The sequence below is a fragment of the Mobula hypostoma genome, chromosome 3 (assembly GCF_963921235.1).
Source record: "Mobula hypostoma chromosome 3, sMobHyp1.1, whole genome shotgun sequence".
NCBI classification, from domain to species: domain Eukaryota; kingdom Metazoa; phylum Chordata; class Chondrichthyes; order Myliobatiformes; family Myliobatidae; genus Mobula; species Mobula hypostoma.
This window is the reverse complement of record NC_086099.1, coordinates 47,278,194-47,298,483: the sequence shown is the minus strand read 5'-3', so window position 1 is coordinate 47,298,483 and position 20,290 is coordinate 47,278,194. Positions and strand designations below refer to the sequence as shown.

General features: G+C 38.1%; 1 protein-coding gene across 4 annotated transcripts in view; it reads right to left on the bottom strand.

The window, feature by feature from the left end:
• LOC134343976 (zinc finger SWIM domain-containing protein 6) overlaps positions 1-20,290 on the bottom strand; it is a 188,667-nt gene that overhangs the window by 36,748 nt on the left and 131,629 nt on the right. For 2 of the 4 annotated variants that reach the window (XM_063042984.1, XM_063042981.1), the window contains exons 4-8: positions 19,012-19,162; positions 10,254-10,433; positions 3,406-3,585; positions 3,024-3,170; positions 488-616 (exon numbers count right to left, since the gene is read on the bottom strand). In XM_063042984.1, the coding sequence (XP_062899054.1) occupies positions 488-616; positions 3,024-3,170; positions 3,406-3,585; positions 10,254-10,433; positions 19,012-19,162 (787 nt within the window). The remainder of the gene's footprint in view (positions 1-487; positions 617-3,023; positions 3,171-3,405; positions 3,586-10,253; positions 10,434-19,011; positions 19,163-20,290) is intronic. The other 2 variants (XM_063042985.1, XM_063042983.1) reach the window with 1 other exon arrangement.

Here is a 20,290-nt window from a genome sequence, read left to right as displayed (position 1 = left end):
AATAAGTGTTACAGAACTATTTTAGACACAGCATTGTGCAATGAGACAGGGCTAACAAGTAATATGAGAGCAAATGAAGCCTCTGTGGAAAACTGAATGGAAGATTCTCATAAGTTTTATTGCGAACTGGTTAAACCCAAAAAAGGGCTCTCAAGTGTAAATAAGGCTGATTAAATTATCTAATTTCCTCTCTATTAAGAGAAATTATTTGAAGAAATAATTAATAATTCCCTTGAGGAATAAGACTCTCCTTGCGATGGTTAACTAAAATTTAATTTAGGCATCTATTTTCACCCTGCTGAAACCTGAATATCAAAGCAAATGAAACTAACATCTAACTGGATCTTATTAGATCAGCTAATGTACAATTTCTTTTTCAGGTAAACTACTTGTACTTCACATCCTTAATATTGCAGACAACACTGCGACTCAAACCAAAATTTGAATTGTGCCTGGGAAGAGGGCATCAGATGGCAATTCCAAATACCTGTGAATTCCGAATACCCAGAATTTTCATCATCCACTCTGCAGGTATCCATTAGTGTGCTGAACAGGCAGCCAATAGGGTCCAATGGGTGACCTACCCATCCTTCCAGATTGGTTATTGTTGTAATACCTTTGTGAAGAAACAGTGTTTATTAGGAAATAATCGGTCAATAAACTTAATCAATACAACTAGCAATTAAAGATTACGAGACTGTCAATGTAAATTTATTTTTATTTACCCAAACATGAACAAAGTTAAGACCTAAACTAGTACAGTCACCAAAATACATGATACACTAAAAGGACGCAATTGGATTTTATTAATATTTAAATGAGACTGGTGTAAATGATCACATGTTTACTTAACTCTAGGGTTTTGGAGACAGCTTCAATAAATTTTCCCAAATAATTGCCAGTATTTACAAAGTGCTCTTAATATATTAAAGCATTCAATCTTATCACTGAGCATTACAAAAAACAAAATTGACTGTGAGCATTATTAGAGAATATTAAGACAGATGACGAAATGCTCGGGCAAAAATCAGATTGCAAGGGGTCCCTTGATGATGACAGAGCAGAGGAGGGTGCAGGAGCTGGGGTGTGAAAAGATGAAATATCCCCTAGTGGCCTCAACTAGAGAAGGGTAACAAAGTGGAGCAACTATAGCAGAGAAAATGAGCAAAAGGCCAGAAATGGTAGAACAGACTGATTTCCGAGTTCTGTGGTGCTGGCAAAACCAATGGAAATCAGCAGCGAGGGCCTTCAAAATCAAGTAGGAAAACGCAGAACCCACTGGAAAGAACTAACAAAGGCACAAGATTGATGGTGAACTATTAGTTCAAACCTGGCTAATGCGCTCGATTAACTTCAATTTTCATCGGATTGAAGATGGAAAGTAGAATCAAACGACAAAGTAAAAATTCTTTGTGATAGAGCTCCATTTAGTAACAGATGGGACAGCAAGACTGTGAATGAATTCGTTCAACCAACAGATTGGTTCAACCGTAGACTGTTGACAGAAAAAAAGATAAACTTGCGGCTAAGGTATCACATCTGTGGTGTAGTCTAAAGATGGTACCCATGGCCTTCCCAAAGCAAACTGCAAGGAACTTCTGCCCACCAAATATCTGATAAGAGAAATGCAGTGTACCACACCAGAGGTGGGGGAAAAGATTCTGAAACGAGGTAACAAGGTTAAGTTGGATATTTTCATCCTAAATGTGCATCTTGAAGTTGCTGGTGAGCACAGCATGACATGGGAATGGAACACAAATTTTCACAACCCCAAGTATCCTCAGCAATAATGACAAGGGGAGGAGTGGGGGGGGGGGGATTTTTTAAAAAGAGGATGAGGAGAAGTCACTGCATTGAATCAGAGGTTACAGGGTGTCAGTGGATCCTGGTTCATTAGGCCATTGGTTAATTGAGGCAGCCGCTTATTTGGGACAACTGATAAAGAACAAAAACTAAATCAAGAAAACAGCAATGATTCCCTTTGATTATTTGGGATACTATGCCGCTTAATTAGACAGGAGATTGTCGCCGAACAGCTTCCAAGTACAATCAGTTGCGTACACTTGTGTGGCTGTTAGACACAATGCCATGCTTAGAATGATCCGTTGTTAAATAGCAAATCATAAACACAAGAAACCCTGCAGATGCTGGAAATCCAAAGCAACACTCGGCCCGAAACGTTGACTATTTGTTCATTTCCATAGAGGCTGCCTGACTGGCTGAATTCCTCCAGCTTTGTGTATGTGTAGTTTTTAAGTAGCTTCAATTGTGTGTGCTTGGCCCTACAGATGCAGATTCAAAAATTTTCAAACATGTTTATTTTTAATTTTGATTTTAAAATAGACAGAGAAGAACAGGTATTATGCGAAGGACAACACTGGATGAATATCTCTGTCGATAAACTATTCAGAACAAATACACAGTTTTATAGTACTATAGTAATAGTGATAGTGTTCTAATTTGTTCTGTATTTCATTTAAATATATAATTTGTTATTCAGTTAAATGGTAGTTTATCTTTTTTTATATATACTCTTTTAACAATTTCATGAAACTTTGGCTATTTGGGCCAAATTGTACTGGTTCCAATGTGCCCCAATCCACTGTATATGAAAATGGAACCAGCTGAAAGAATGAAAGAAAAGCTGCTGGAAGAACTCAGTGGGCCAGGCAGTATTTCCGGATGCAAATGGATGGTTCACATTTCAGATTGAGACCACGCATGAGGACAGGGAATGAACAGGAGAGAAAGGCCTGTATGAAGAGGCCTTCATCTCCCCTCCCATCTTTTTTTCAACCACTCTGGCCTGTTACCTCTTCTCCTCTCCTGCCCATCACCTCCCTCTGTTGACCCTCGTGTTCTTGACTGGAGTAAGATGACAGCAGAGTGGTCAACCACAAAGGTTCCTGAGAGGACTCGATAGACAACAGTACAGCTTTGCCAGTTGCACAAGAGATCATCTGTGACTCATAAAACTCATGAAATGAACTACAATGCACCATTTTCAGCATTTGGCAGCTTACCTTTTCTCTGTGCCTGGAACATTTCAAGCTGTTTCTGTTGCTGTCGCCTCAGTGTATTGACAATCGCTATTGCTAGTCTCAAAGCTTCTCTAGGGTATCCATGAGATCGCAGGGCATCCACCCGGGCACAGGCTGTCGGGACATGCTCTAGAGTCCCAAAGAAATATAGAGAAAAGGAATCTTGACAAGAGAAAAAGTACTAATTTGTGCGACAAAGAATCAAAGAAATATTTGTGATAGGAATTAGAAACTGCACATTTATAAACCAGCAGTTTCAAACAGACACCGTATTCAAGGACAGGCCTCTGATTTCTCCGGCAATGCCATAGAAACTGGACAAAGGGACAAGTCATGCAAAGATCTTTCCGGTTTAGCCACTTACCGTGCCATAACGGCCACCCATGAGAGTCAAACAGTGAATTTTCACTGTCGCCGTGGTAACAGTAGTTTGTGTAGAGGTCACTGCTAATAATGTGCTGTAAATGGTTGTCCTGCCAGTGGAGATCGCATGCCTCAATGGCTCGTGTGAACACAGTCCGATGAGGTCTGCTTGCAGTATCTGCTGGTGAATTTTTAAAAAAGATATAATTGCTTGCACTTTTAATAAAAACAAAATTGTCTAACTGTTTACACTTTTGATAAAAAGCAAACTGCATCAAAGCCAACTCAATGTCTACCAAACCCTGGTAGAATATTCAGCGCTCTTCAATACAAAGTGTGTAAAGGACACCCAGTAAGAATTGGATGCCAGGCAATTTCACCAACTTGTCATATACTGTGGATTCTAATTAATTGGGACACATCAGAACCTATACATTTTGGCCCAAATAAGTGCCTGCCCCAATTAGCCAAACTTTAACGGAAACAGTTAAAAAAGTATATTAAAAAAAGAAGAAAAATTACTGTTTAACACACTGGAGGAACTCAACAGGTCAGGGAGCATCAATGAAATTGAATAAACTGTTGACATTTTGGGCCAAGACCCTTCAACTGGACTGGAAAGGAAAGGGGAAGATGCTAGGATAATTTACTGGGGTTCAGGGAAGGAGGACAAGCTACAATGTAAGAGGTGAAGCCAGGCAGATGGGAAAGGTAAAGGGCTGGAGATGAAGGGATCTGATAGGAGTGGAGAGTGGACTACAGGAGAAAGTGAAGAATGAAGGTCATCACAGGGAGGTGACAGGCAGGAGAGGAGAAATGGTAAGAGGCCAGAGTGAGGAATAGGGGAAAGAGGGAAAAAAAAGTTACCAGAAGGAGAAATCACTGTTAACACCATCAACTTGGAGGCATGAACATTCGGGGGGGGGAGGGCAACCTTGAGAGTGGCCCCATAATGGCTAGAAAGGCAGCCATGGTCCAACATGTCGGAATGGGAATGGGAATGGGGATGGGGATAGGAATTAAAGCGGTTGGCCACTGGGAAAGTTTGCTTTTGGGAGATGGAGGGGAGGTGCTTGGCAAAGCAGTCCCCCAATTTACTTCGGGTCTCACCAACATAGAGGAGGCCACATCAGGAGCACTAGATACAATAGACAACCCAAAGATTCACAGATGAAGTGTTGCCTCCCCTCCCATCTTTTCTTTTTCAACCACTCTGGCCTGTTACCTCTTCTCCTCTCCCGCCCATCACCTCCCTCTGTTGACCCTCAAGTTCTTTTGACTGACTGTAAATGAACAGATTCAGCATAGACTCCGCGTACTGATAATTGACTGTCTTCATACAATGCTTTTGACAATTGCATCCTCCAAATCTTCATTTTCATCGTAACATTCAAGATGATGATCAATACCATCAAATCTTCTTAGTTCCTAACTTGAAGTACTGAAATAGTTTTATTTTCGCTCCCTGCCATTTCTCGCATTGCCAAGTCTGAGCAAAACAGTTCTGAATTGTCCTACAGCTTATTTCTTGCCAACTAACAGTGATTAAAAAAAAAGATCACTGCTTATTCAACACAAACACATAACTGATGCTCCAAGCACAGTGTAGTGTCTAACAGCCACACAAGCGCATGCAACTGATGTTAGTAACTGTTCAGCAACAGTCTGTCCCAGTTAAGTGGCATAGTGTCCCAAATAAAGGGAGAGAATCACAGCTATTTTCTTAATTCCTTTTGATTTCTTTAAGAGTTGCCCCAAATAAGCGGCTGCTCAATTAACCAATGGCCCAATTACCAGAATCCACTGTATTAAAGCAACTTAAAGCTGTTAATATTGAGACTGCATAAAGGCAAGGTAATTCTTACAAGATACTCAGATATATCAATGTTACTAACATGAAATGTTGAGAGGCAGATTAGAGATGGTTCTAAAGAAGATGAGGCTGCACAGATGGGAGCCGTTAGCTCAAAAGGCTAAGAAAATGGGGTGAAATACATCAAATGGATTTTTATGGAAGGAAATGTGAAGTCATCCACTTTCAACTAGAAAAAGTCAAATTAAATGATGTTCATAAAGCAGGGAGATTATAAGCTGCAAAAGAACAATGAGTTGGAGATTCAGGTAGATGTCAGTAAAATTCGGTGTTGAGATACGAAGTGTAATTGTTAAAGCCGGAATTTTCAGTTGTACAGAGTTCAACCGTTCTACGTCCTTAAACTGTCAGGAATTCAATAAACCAATTCCTTTGATGCTGGAATCATAAACAGAGGCTGGGAATTAGGGGTGGTATTATTATCAGAAAGGATCATGGTTTCTAAATTAAAAACTCTGCATGTAACATCAGAATAGATTTAATACTAATGCAGACTTTTGTTTATTAAATGCTAGTATTAAGGAAGATCAAATAAAACCATGCAGATTGAGATAATAATCCTGATCCTGCAGAAGCTGGAGTGAATAGGCTCTGGGCTGAACAGCCTTGCCACTCCTACCTTCTGCATCTCATTCAATTAAGAACGTTGGATATTACAAACCAAAAGCTGGAAATGTTGACTTTCAAACTGCATTCATTTTTCCATCACCAATATTGTTTTTTTAAAAAGCCTGCATTTCACATTTACCATAATCACACAGTACCAGAAGGTCCAACACATAACAGTCTCTATTAGATGTAAAGTTCTCTACATTGGCTTGTGAAGGATAATGGCATGAAGACCATCTTGCATGACTTGATAAATACCAAAAACAAAATGCCAGGGTAGCTCAGTGAGTCAGGCAGCATCTGTGAGAAGGAAAGTTACAGTCCATGTTTCGGGATGAGACCTTCCATCTGAATTTTGCTCCAGATTCCAGCACTTGCAGTCTCATGTTACCATAAAATCAGAAAGTTAACCAAGTGTAGGTCTATCCACAAATTCAAATCAGAATTATATAAAAATAATCAAATTCAAGATTCATTTTAACTTCTGATTTTAAAACTACAAAATCAAAAAGGTCTTCAGTAACTAAATCGCTATTTTCATTTGTAGCTGAATTTTAAATTACTCTTAGAAACGTAAATCAAACCACTAAAATTAAACCTTATTGCCTTCCTCACTTGTCAAATTCCAGAAGTTGCAAAAAGCTTTTCTGTTCATGCTCATCATCCTCCTGCCTCAGTCTCCAAAATCCATCTCCACTCCCACCCACCCGGCTCCATCTGCCACTTATCTTCCCTTGTTTTCTTCCACCTGTCACCCACCTGCCTTTAACTCCAACTCTCCTCCTGCCCAGAGACCCACCTACCACCTTCATACCACTCATCTTCCCGCTCCACTCCCAGCCTAATGCAGGGTCTCTACCAGAATGTTAACAACCTCACTCCTCTCCTCACCACCTCCCACACTCCATTCCCAGTTACTGCCTGACATGCCAAGTTCCTCCTTGTTTTGCAGAACAATTAAAATATTTTCATCAATATTGTTCCAAAGATGTCAAATCATGTTTGAGTAGGTGTACTGCAGAATCCCTCAACCTCCAAAGCTTAACTAAGGAGTCATTATTTTCACGGTAGCTTTGTTGCATTCTCCAGCTTGAGGGAGTACTACAATAAGAATTAATTCAGCGTTACTAAATGGAAAGTAGCAAGTTTAGGTCCCAAATTTTAAATTTAAAACAAGGAAGCGAGAAGGCAGGAAGTGTTCTCCTTCTTCCTGCTCCTTGCTACAACAGTAGGTCAAGAAAGTGCTACAAGTTATTAAGGTAATGTTAACAATAGTAGTGCTATTGCAAAGAGGTAACACAGATTTCATAAAGAGAAATTATATTTTACTTTTTTTTTTAAAAGGTGCTAACATTCAGAAAGTGAAAAAAAAACAGCCGATGTGTTGTTTGGACTTTCAAAAAGTTTCCAATAAGATTCCACAGAGATCATTAAACAAGTGTGCAAGGCATTAGACTAACACTGGCATAGGCTGAGGATCAGTTAATGGACAAAAGACAATGGGGATAAATGGGTCACTTGAGTTGGGAGGTTGGGACAAGTGAGATGTTGTAGTGATCAGCATTGGAGACTGGCTTTACTATCTACTTTATTTGACATGATCAAGTATCATATATCTAAGTTTCTGATGATGAAATCCAGGTGGCGTTATGCAGGGGTCCCCAACCTTTTCTGCACTGCGGACTGGTTTAATATTGACAAAATTCTTGCGGACCGGCCAACCCGGGGGGGGGGGGGGGGAGGAGGAGGGTTGGGTTGCCAACGGACAAGAGTAGCAGTCAAATACGTTGTGTTTACCCAAAGACTACAATGACCATGAAGCCTTGCGCGGGCACCAGTGCGCATGCGCGTCGTGACATGCCAATTTTTTTTCTCTGCAAATCCTTTTTGGCGATTCTATTCCGGGAGTGGGGGTGGGGGGGTGTGAATCACGACCGGAATGTCGGTGATAAGTGGCTAATACACTCAATTTCGTTTCTAAAAGGGTTTATCTAACGAATTTAATATTAAACACACAGCTCACATTTTCCTTGCATGAGTATAGTGATAAGTCAATTATCAGAGGAGCTTGAAGTAAGTGTTGAACGAACTTCCAGTAGAAGTGGTAGAAACAGGTTCGATATTATAATTTAAAGAAAAATTGAATAGCTATATGGACAGGAAAGGAACAGAGGGTTATGGGCTGAGTGCAGGTCGGCAGGACTAGGTGAGAGTAGCGTTTGACACAGACTAGAAGGGCCGATATGGCCTGTTTCCGTGCTGTCATTGTTATATGGTTATATAAGTCAATAGTATCATAACATTTTAAGTAACGTTTGGATGTTAAACACACAGCACATATTTTCCCCGTTTGAACACAAAATCATTGCAACGCACCAATATCACTGAATCAGTGAGAGCCCTGGGCTTGTTTCCCTGCAACAAGACGGTCCTATCGAGGGGTGAAGGGAGACAGCAATACTCAAAGGGGGTTCCTTATGTCCAGTCTATTCCGCAATTTGGTTTTCGTTGCATTCATTGCAGAGATATGTCGGAAATGGAAGCAACGTTTTCAGTGCTTTCCTGGCTATCTCAGGATATTTCACCTTGACTTTGATCCAGAATACCAGCAGAGATGTTATGTCAAACATATACTTTTCATCCCGCCATCACTTGCAAGTTCGAGGAGTTGATCTTCTTCCTGCGCTGACATGGATGACGCGTGGGTCATGACCTCGCGTGCATAATGGCTCAACAGTGGGCATGACAAGGACTGAGGAAAGGTGCAGCTGACTCCTATCGCCAAGTCATATCGTTTCCTCGCGGCCCAGTAGCACATGCTTTGCGGCCCGGTGGTTGGGGACCGCTGGCATTATGGGCTGCTGGGAAACTCCAGAGGAATGTGGAGAGGTTTAGTAAATGAACGTAACAGATGGAACAAAATGTTGAAAATGTGAGGTCATCCAATATAGCAGAAACAATGGAAAGGCTTGTTTTTTTTTTAAAAAATGGAGAGATTGAACAGTGTTGTGTTTGGAGAGAGTAGGGTGCCCTTGTCTACTAACTGTTGAAGATAGCATGCAGGTATATCAAACCATTAGGAAGATAAAAAGTCAAGCGCTTTGGAATAAAAGAGTAGAGCCACCTTGTTCTAGTAAGACCTTGGCGAGACCACATCTACTATATTTATCCAAACCAAGGGCGAATGGAGACAAAAGGGAATACAGAGAAAGTTCATTGGTGAGTTTGCTTTATAACCTGCAGTTTAGAAAAATAAGATGCAATCTTATTGAAACATACTGACTGTCATGCTGATCTATACTAACCCCATTTGTCTAACCCCTTCTTTCCCACCAAGCATTTTTTCATACAAGATCTTAAATGCTGTGTTTGTAACTACCTTCTACCACTTTTCAGCTTGTTCCATGTAACCAGCTTGTTCCATGTGACCAATATTTAAAGAGCACAATTTCCCCTTAACTTATGCCCACTAGTTTTAGACCCTCCTATCACAAGTAAAACACCCATGTTCTTCATCATTTTAAAAAACTGGTCAAAAATAAGGTAAACCAAATTTTTACCCAATAGAACTGAGGTGTTCGATCACTGAGCATATTCAAGTCAAAACAATAGAGTTTACATCTCTAACGGAATGAAGGGATTTGGGTTTTATGCAGGATCATGGCATTGAGATAAATGGGCATAGACCTTTTTTTTGCTCTTATAGTTCCATCTCATTGCTCAGAGTTTGTCCGTCATCTTTTTTTGTATTTCATAACCCACCCCCTCCCTGAATACATATTCGCTTAGAATTTATTTATAGAGTTTGGCTTCCACCCATTACTAAGAGCGCATGCCTGACTGAAATATCTACTGTGAGAATAAATGGCCCAAGGTTTGTTAAGCTTGCACTAATCACTGCTGCAAACACAAACAAGAGAAAATCTGCAGATGCTAGAAAACAGAGCAACACACACAAGATGCTGGAAGAACTCAGCAGGCCAGGCAGTATCCATGGAAAAGTACAGTCAACATTTCAGGCAGAGACCCTTCATCAGGACTGGAGGAAAAAAAAGGAGGAATAAAGAGTTAGAGGGTAGGGGGAGGGAGGGAAAAACAAGGTGAAACTGGGGTGGGGGGGTAAAGTAAAGGAAGTAAAGAGCTGGGATTTGATTGGTGAAAGAGATACAGGGCTGGAGAAGGGGGAATCTAACAGAAGTCCATGGAATGAAGCAAACTGCTACACTGGCCAGCGAAACCGTACTTTATCAGTCTTTCATGAATTTTGTTTACTTCTGTCTGATCAACACATAATCTGTATCCCAAGAAAAGGTGGGCCACATTTCGCCTCCTTCATGTAGAAAAAAAAACCTTAATTTTATCCTCACCTTGGTTAGCATTTGCACCCTGAGGCAAAGCGTTGGTTAAATTGGGCAACTCATTTCCATGATTTCCATCCTCCCAGGGACAAACATCAACACAGTTCCATTTCTTGAGTTGTTTCAGCCAGCCTGCTTTCTGTTCAGGCTTGCAATGGGGATTTAAGACTATACACATCCACAGAGCACCTAGGGATCCAAAAGTAGACAAGCAAATTAAACTAATGGGAGCAAAATCGCTATATAGTCTTTAAATATAGCCTCAGAATATTCTCAAAAAACTCAAATTACAAATTGTACATTCAACAGCATTAATGAAATAAACATCCTTTAAAAGAAAAGAAAGACTTCAGTCACATTGCCAAGTTGCCACAAAAACAGACAGGTCTATATTCTAGGTTAATACTATTTCTCAATTTCTTATTGAAACAAGTCCAAGATGGAGTTTCAGAACTAAGTGGGATTTCAGTTTTTAAAAATTTGCACTGCTTTGAAACCAGCAATTCAAATAATGATTGCATACAGAATTAACAAAATATAGACCAAAGACAGCAGAAAAATAATTTACATATTTATCACAATAGCAGTCACAGCTATATAACAAGGAAAAGGAAAACTTAATTAAAACAGCATGATTGATGGATCACTGTAGATCTGATATTCACTCAATTCAGTTCCGAGCCAACAGAATTAGGATTTGAAAGTCAGATGGAAAGAGTACCAGAGAATGGAGTTAAGCCCGACTGATCAACTAAAACTTCCTGTCAGGTATTGGAAGGAACTAGCAATCTACAAGCTGCTGGTTCTCAGTGGTGATATCAATTTAAGATGGAAGGCTAGAAATAAAAAAAAAAATCAAGATTGAAAAAAAACTCATCAGATTTTTGGGCATTTGCTTAGGGATGTGGTTAGTTTTAATAAACTGCCTGTTCATAATGAAAAAGTTAATGAACTTCTAATATAATTAGATGCTTTGTTTTTCTGTAGCTTTGTGGACAGAGTTATATTTTTCTAAAATAGCTTATTATCCTGTCTTGACTTTTAGTATGTCTGTAAATTAGTGCAAGTAGCACTAAATATCATGATTAGATCTTTGAGTGATGTTCCTACCTCATACGATCACACCACCTAAGCCACATTATTTTCACAATTTTCAATAGCTTTTTGCTTGGTTACAAATGAGTGACTTGACAAGAGTGTGAAAACATACATGCATTAGCAAGCCAGATTTTATTAATGAAAACTGTGCAGCCATCTACTGTGGGTAGCTTTGGGAGTCTATGGCTTCCAGTTTCAATTCTGAGAAATGGAGAGAGACTGTGATAGAAGCTCACCTCCACTCCACGCACACATCTGCACCACAAAATACACGTGGCTAAATAATTAATTGATAACCGAGAAAGTGCAAGTCACATACTGCTGATGGGTATCAATTTAAAGTTACAACTGCCACTAATTCAGAGGGGTACTCATGTAGCCATGTGCCAATTACCAATAGAGCTTGCATGTCACTAAAATGTACTTAAATTACTTGAACACAATAAACAACTTCCTCATAATATCTCCAGGGTAATAAGGGCAATATATTTTCATCATTTCATACCAAGTCCGGATGTGGAGAAAACATTCATTTCCCTTTTACCTTAGTTATAATGTTGCAGGATCCAATTACATCGTCCTGGGTAGCCCAAAATATACTCATATTGTTCACCTTCACAAGCACATTCATTTTAAAGTAATTTTAACTTCTATATGACTGAAAGCTCTCTTGGCACAGCAGGACATATTACCATTCCCATGCAGGCTTGCATGGTGTTATGCAACTGTATATTAGTACCACTGGGGAAACAACAGGAATAAATTGCAAGTGATATATAATTCTGAAGAAATGTCATTTAGATTTTGTTACACACCAAAAAACAAAAAAAAACAAAACTGGCTAGAAATACTCCGTAGGTCAAGCAGCATCCATGAATAGAGAAAGAGTTAACGCTCCAGGTCCAAGCCCCTCTGTCAAAACTGGGTTTTCCCAATTTCGGCAAGGGGTCTCACACTTAATGTGTTAACATTATTTCCCTTTCCACAGATTAGGCCCAATCTTTGAAGAATTTGCAGCAATTTCCTGTTTTTGGTTCAGATTTTGAGTATCTGCACTTTCTTTTCTGATTGTGATGAAACAAGTAACTGCCAAAAACATTTGGGTAGTAACCATACAAGGTGCAATTTATTTGCTCCTTAAAACTACTTACATTTTTCAGACTATTTCATGATTTTTCTTATCTGCTGCTGTTATTCACTGGTGGTACATTGAATTTTCAAGTCCTAATTGGAGTTGAAATAGTCCTAACTTGAATATTACTGACATACAAATAGAGCCATGATGAAATAAGTGCAGCCATACAAAGAAAGATGGCTCTTAAGGAAATCCATCAAGGTTAGGAAGACTGATAGGGAATTTCAGAGGTTAGGTTGACTAGAAAACTACAACTCATGCAGTGCTCCTGGTAGTTGGGTGGTGTGGGGGCAAGGACACAGGCATAAGAATCTGATCAGACAATATCTGGATCATTAGAAAAAACCATTCTTCCACTGCATTTAATAGCAGAGACTTGAAGGGATTTAAATACATGATTAAATTGTTTTTAATTGAGTTGCTGGAGAGCAGGGAGAAAATGAGGGTCAGCAAGAACAGGCATGTAATGAACCTAGACGGAGGACAAGAAACAGGCAACAGATTCAGATGGTCTGAAATTTATGGAGGTTAAAAATTGAAAAGGTAGGCAGGAGAGAACTACAGTGAGGACAAGCAGGAGAGCTTATCTGACAGATCAGTTGTGTTGGGTAGTAGCAGGCAATATAACAGGCAGTCAAAATGTAGAGGAACTGGGAGAAGTTCAGCTTGATGTCAAACTTTCTCATGTCTAGTATTCAATGTGAGCTTTACCATATCCATATAATGTATATTTTAATGAAAGGCAAAGAATCAGTACTATTCCCCAAAGTTTACTGCAAAGTTTAGATCTGAATATTTGTTCTATCTGAGATGTGAATTTTCACATGTACATTTTAGCTCATCTTTTGATAACAACAAGGTTTTCAATGCGGTATAACCCAGTTCACAAAACCACGACGGATACCTTCGAAATACTGCAAGCACAGTGATATTAATTGGATACTCTGGTCAACGATACATTCACATTTTCCCTTAAAGACGAATCTTGATAATATACAATAAGAAACAGGAGAGCCTGCAGCCTCTTTTATGAGAAACCAGTCATGAAGCAAGCTGCCATGGACGCCAGATACTTACACAACAGTATTTTTTTTTGGGTCCTAATTCACTCCATTATTAAATTAAACCTTGATGCATTGGTCTTGACATCTGCTTCAAGCTGATTGTATTGCGTATGATAGTTTAATCACTCCCCATGCATTTTTCAGTGGGCACCTGATTAATGCAATAGATTACCTGTGCTAGCTATGGCAAGTGGGAATCACTACCCTCTTCCAAACTACACTCCTTTCATTTGCTAGAAACAGACTACACGCATTATTAAAAGCTACTAAGGTTGAAGTAAATTATCAGTCCACCACTTGGTTTTGTCCCTGCAGATGTGCACATTAAGATAATTTCTGCCAAACTTGTGCTTTATCCATGGAAAGCCAGTGAGTTGGGTGGTGTGAAGGAAGAGCCTTCAGTCAATCAAATATAAAAAAAACATGATAATTAATTTTTTTTAATTACCATAAAAGTTGACAGATATAAATTGACAATTCAAATTTGATAAAAATTATCTATAGAGACAAACTGCAGTTTGTTATTTTTTTGCAGTGTTTTTCCAATTCATTTTACAAAATAGATTTGAAGACTTGACACAAAACAAAGATGGTTTACAGTTAATACAAGTAGTGGGTTATCTTGGCAATCTTGGCTGGAGTTTCCAATATTTGTTAGGACAGAGTTAGTCTGCCGTTAAATCTGTTATTGCAATCTTAGTGTGTTGACAAGCTGTTTGGGGGTCCATCACTCTGAAGAATACCAGACACTCATCTAATATTCTTCTAGCTCAGTGGTTTCATCAGATTAAGCATCAGGGATTTAATTTAACAGTTTCAGCTTTATTAGGCTGTCATGAGAATGGCCCAGCTTTGATAACAGTAGCAGCTCCAATTATAGCTGGCTTTAGGAATGACAAGCATAATGTTTCATTCCTGGGTCACTAAAGCAATAAATGCTTGTTTTGCAGTTCCATTTTGAATACATTCTTCTTTTAACTCTTTCAGTTCTTTCAGGGGAGGTTTAAGTTTTGCCGCAAAATGGGAAGCTTGCGTCCGTGGCAGAAAGGCTTAATAATTGCCTTGGTTATGTCATCACAAAGATATCAGAACTGCAATACACTCCGAGGAGTGCCAAACAGGACTTTATAACTCAAATGTAATCCCCATATTCAAATCATCTACAATAGTCTAGCAACAGAGTGGGAATGCGATCATCTCACAGTTGGCTTCTGACAGCGACTCGTGACATTTGTATTCAGGTCTTGCTTTTCCATTAGGCTAAAGGGCTTCCAATTTCATTTCACAGCCAGAAGCCTGCAGAAACACAAATTAACTTGCAGATCCCATTTGCTGACAAAAAAAAAAATCAGCTTCACTGCAATGCCTGGTATCTAGCAGTGCTCAGCATTTAATTCCAAAGCAGAGCCTTGAAGCAATGTGATCCTGTCACCAGTGCACAGGAGTTAAGCTAGCCATTCTGCTCATATGAAAAGCCTCTTCACTTCGGCAGACTGCGTGTCACCTTCTGTTATTGCACAGAATAATAATAGCAGTCAAGGAGCTTGAACCTTATCTACCCTCAAGTCATTGAGCTGGCACTGAAAATAGATATGATTTCCTTGCTATGAACCCCATACACGTAGATCAGAATGCACTGAGCTTTAAGAAATCAACAGATAAAGCTACCCCATGCAGGAACCTATTCAATTCTGACTAGATTTCACTACCTTTCGCACCATGATTAGAGTAGATAGCCACTTTATCCTTTCAAGGATTTGCCCAATTGACCTCAGAACAATTATAGAGGGGAAAACATTAAATCAGTCTTGTAGCATTCTGCTTGTTGAAAAGTAATGCTTCTGTACACAAAGGCTAGGCTCTCTCCATGAGCCAGCTGCAGTAATATATGCTCTTCTTTATCCCTATTGAAGTTTCCTCCTGCAGCAAGTACCACTTCTCAGCCTATTCCCTTTAAGTGAAAATGGGGACGAGGCAAAAATAAAATGCTGGCCTCACCTGTGATATCCATATTCCACATGAAAAAAAACAAGATCAAAAACTCATTAGGTTGAGAATTTTGCAGAGGTCAAACATTCCACAGAGCATTAAAATTCTCAATTTCCCCAATCAATACCCAACAATCTTCAAAGATATATTAACTGTATAAACAAATCTACTTTGCAACCTTAAAAACGTCTTGCATCATCCACAAGGTTGCAAAGCCTTAAAAGATCTGATAAATACATTGGTTATTAAGCCAAGTGTTAAACAAAGCAGGATTTTAGTTTAAATAAAATTTCCACTTGTGAAATCTTTAAATGAGTATGTGGTAAAAACAGACAGCAAAATCATTGTGCTAAGCGAGCAAGGCCCAAACTTAACATTGTATCAATATTTAACTACCTCAAGTGGTCAGGTACCTCAAGTCACCCGGAGTTAAAACACCAAAAGGCTTTTATCTCAAAATAAATGGACTCATTACACTATTTAAGGAAGAGCAGAGAATCCTCCCAGTGTTCTAGAACCAGACAACGCGCAATGTTTGCCAATGTGAGGTATTAAAACCTTAAGCTGTTAATTACCAATTTCCTTGCAGGACTGTGAATATTCACACCAAACAGAATTTGATATGGATACTTTGATATATATTGGGAAACAATGGACTGACAACTCAGCATCCACTAAAACAAACTTGGCTTGAACCCATGTGTGTAATACATATGCATAGGCTTACTTTGCATCACTTTTAGTCATCAGTTCATTATGTAACAGTTTTCACATTCCCATCCAAATTCATTCCCATAAGTGTCACTAAAATATTGACATTTTTGTCAAGTTTCAGCAGAATTCAGTCATTAAAAATCCTTTATGAAGTGTTACACAATCTATACCTTGGCTCTCAAGACAGGAACTCAAGGGTTTAATGGTTTATGAAGCACAACACTTTATAAAGCATTTGTAGCAACTGAATTCTGCAATTTACTACTACAGTTAGGATTTCAGAAAGGTGTAATAACAGCATTTCTTGTATGAGCATTGGCCTTTGCAGCTCTAATGCGATGTTCTACCCAATGGAGCAAGAATATCACACCAGCAAACATCCATCCAATATTGTGAGGAACAGAAGTGAAAATGCCCGAGACTCATTGTTGCATTTGACCTAGCAACTAATGAAAGGGCAATAAGTAAATGTCTGGGAGCAGATTAGCAGCCTGCACCAACCCACTGTATGTTGCAAAGCATAGGAATATCAAGAACCATTGGAAATGTGAAAAAGTAACAAGCTGATAAGGAGAGGCTCACTTTAAATAAAGACATATCTACTATCATGAATTGATTAGGCAATGGCACCAGAAGTAGTCTTGCATATCACAAACATCATCTTTTCCCCCAAATTGGTGGCAAAGGAATTTCAATCTTTCAAATCTGAAAAGCCAATGAGTATTTGATGTTTTTCAAATGTCTTTAATGTTTACAATACACTAATCTTCTTTCTCTGTTTTCTCGTCTGTTGTTTCTTCAACTGTTTTTCTTTAAGTTCGTGATGCCTTTCAAGTGAAGCATAGCTGAGGCCCAATCTGCCTGCTGAAAATCATACTAAATCTCTAACAACAAAAAGCAGGAAACTCCTTTGATGATCTAGTTAAAATTCCACTTTTAAAATCAAAAACTTCTAAAACATTGCCATTTGTACGGAAACCTTAGGTTAGAAAATCATAACACTACAAGTAATTGAGTTAAGATTGAAGAAAATGTCAATATATAAATGTAAAGATTCTGTACATCATCTTCCCTGCTCTTTAATTCCTCTATGTTAAAGATTAATCTTAAATTACTTTATTTTAATAAATATTATGATCACTCTTACTCCCAATTTCAGCAGAAGTCTATCTTGGTGTCATAACACAAACTAACATGAGATTAAATTCCTGCATAAATAGAGGTATTATTTGATAAACATAACAATTTCTAACTAATCTTGCACTCCCTGAACATGACCAATGTTTGTCCCAGCCACTCAGCTTGTAGAGTTAATTTTCTACAACTTTTCTGCACATTAAAACAAGTTTCTTTTTCTCTCACAATAAGAAATGATTCCCCCATACAAGGCACAAGATTTCCATGGATTTTGAGATACATTAATAAATTGATTAGTTAAGATCAATTGGAAAATTCCACTGCTGTTCAATTATTCATAGGCCAGATGATTTTGCAAAATCTTTTCTTCAAATATGTGAATACTGTTTGAAAACAAAATTTTCAAATCCTCAAAGTGGACAAAGTGGTATCAAACAATGCAAAAATATTTAATTTTCAAAATTAGAGGACGCATGAAATTTCTAACTGGTCATGATCATATTTGACTTCAAGATAAATTTGTGACTGATCAGTTAATTATGCCATAGTACCCTTTGGGGTAAAACATGTTAATAACAATAAACTTCACTGGAGACCAACTATTTAATCAGTCACATGTCGTTTAGTAATCTGATAGCAATGGATAAAGTAAAAAGGAGGGGTAACATTGAAAAACATTCTTTTCCACTTTATAATTAATAAGAAAATGCCATTTAGCACCTGAAACTCTTTACTAGTTCATGGCTGATCTACACACCAATACTATTTATCCAACCATTTTCCCCACCTTCACTTGACACCCTTGTACGCCAAAAATCTCAGATGCAATCTTGCACATTTTTCTTAAACCTAGTATCCATATCATTTCAGGGAAGCTATTCCAAATTTTCATTACATTCATGTGTATCCAATATTATTCTCTTATTATTTAATAACTAAATGGCTTCTTTCAACTTTACAAATTCAAAGAAATGTATGCAACACACCCTCAATTTAAACCCTCAAATGATTCTATTTATTCTGCACTGTAACACGATCCGAGCTGTGATTTTTCCACACAGCAACACAACAAACAATTATCATTTATCATGAATAAATTTACTCTTTATTCGCAGGGCTCACTTTTAACAATATCGATGACAAACTCTGTGCAGTGCTATCCAACAAACTGATTTGTTAAAGGTCAGGAAAAGTTTTGAAATTAATAATAGTCAAACAAAACTCAGCATGGAGGATCACAATAATATTCCCTTATAAGCATTTGAATAACATCAAGGTTCTAACATTCAAAGAAATGCACAAGTGGAGAAAAGAAAACAATTGTGTAGCATCACCACTTTCTTTAATATCAATATTTCAAATTCATAGCTCACATTGAAGACAACAGACAATAAAAGTTGTGCAAAGACTAGAAGCAAATCCAGGATGATCAGAGGCTTAATATAAAGCTTGAAGCTGGCTTTGATTTTTGGGACAGGAAAAAGATTTTCACTTTCGTCTCCAACAAGCCAAAATACGATTAGAAAAGTAACATTTTCTTGCAAACACAATGATTAAAAATAATTCCGCCCTAGTTCAACCGGTTTTCCAATTTAAACAACAACTTTCATTCCACAGAACTCTTATTTACCCAATTCATCCCAGAGCTGCCTATATTTGTCAGTCATTGCCGTTCCTTGTTGCCGCCATAGAGAAAGACGGGGGTCAGCCATAAATTGCTCTGTGATTAACGTCAACATTCGAGCACCATTTAAATCCCTCATCTTCAACATTTCCCGCACCTGTTAAGTAGACAATTTTTTTTAGAACAAGTTGCAGATATCCTTCATCTCTTTCTTTGCCAAATACAAATCAGTTAAATGATTTTTTTTAAAAAACATACCATATCAAATAGTGATCTCTGACCTGGAAAGTTCTCAGTTAAATCAGTCAACCATAAAGGAATGGCTTCTCTATTGGTTTCACCCAGGCATTGCCATGATTGACAGAATGATTCTCTGGCCAAGGATACAAATCCTCCTACATTATTTTTGCTCGTTGGTGTTATTGATTACTATGGTAAAATATCTCAATGATAGCCCAACACAAATGCAGTTAAGAGACAAAAAAAATTGTTAGATTCACAATGGATGCCTCTAATTGATCGGGAGAATCAATGACAATTTACAACCATACTTAAACCGCCATACATGCAGTTTGGTTTTGCTAAAAGGTTGAAGATGGTGATTCTAAGACTGAGGAGTAACATGGCATTGTTGCATTCTCAAAGAACTGCAGTTAAATGAGTCAGAGATGCACTGAATTGCTATTTTCTTTTAAAATATGTCTTTAAGAATAAAGACTGTTTAATGTTATTTTCAGTATACAAGTGTAAAGGAGAATGAAACAGTTGTTATTCCGGCTCTGACGCAGCACAAAAAACCACAGTAAGATAAAGCAAACAATAACAATAATAAGAAACAATAAAATATAAATATTCACCAATCTCATACTAAAATGTAGAATTCTAAGTGGAGATAAGTATTGTTTTTTTTAAATAAATAGTACAGCTCAAAAGATCATTTAGCAAACACATGTAAAGACTATACATTTGAGTCCTCTTCCTCTCAGTAACTCATTATATAGGCATCCGTTCGTCTCATGAGACCATGGATTTGAGCCTTGGAAGGTTCCAGGGTGCAGGCCTGGGCAAGGTTGTATGGAAGACCTATGATGATAATACAGTTGAGTTGAGGGATAAAATTGTGTCCTACTGATAGTAGATATCTTCAATAATAATGTTTTGTTTAAAAAAAAGAGAATCAACTAACCCGGGTATATGCATGCCAGTTAACTTAGTGATAATGAGGAATTTAGAATTTATTGATTTAGGATGAAATTAAACACATAAATTAAATAAAGTATGAAAA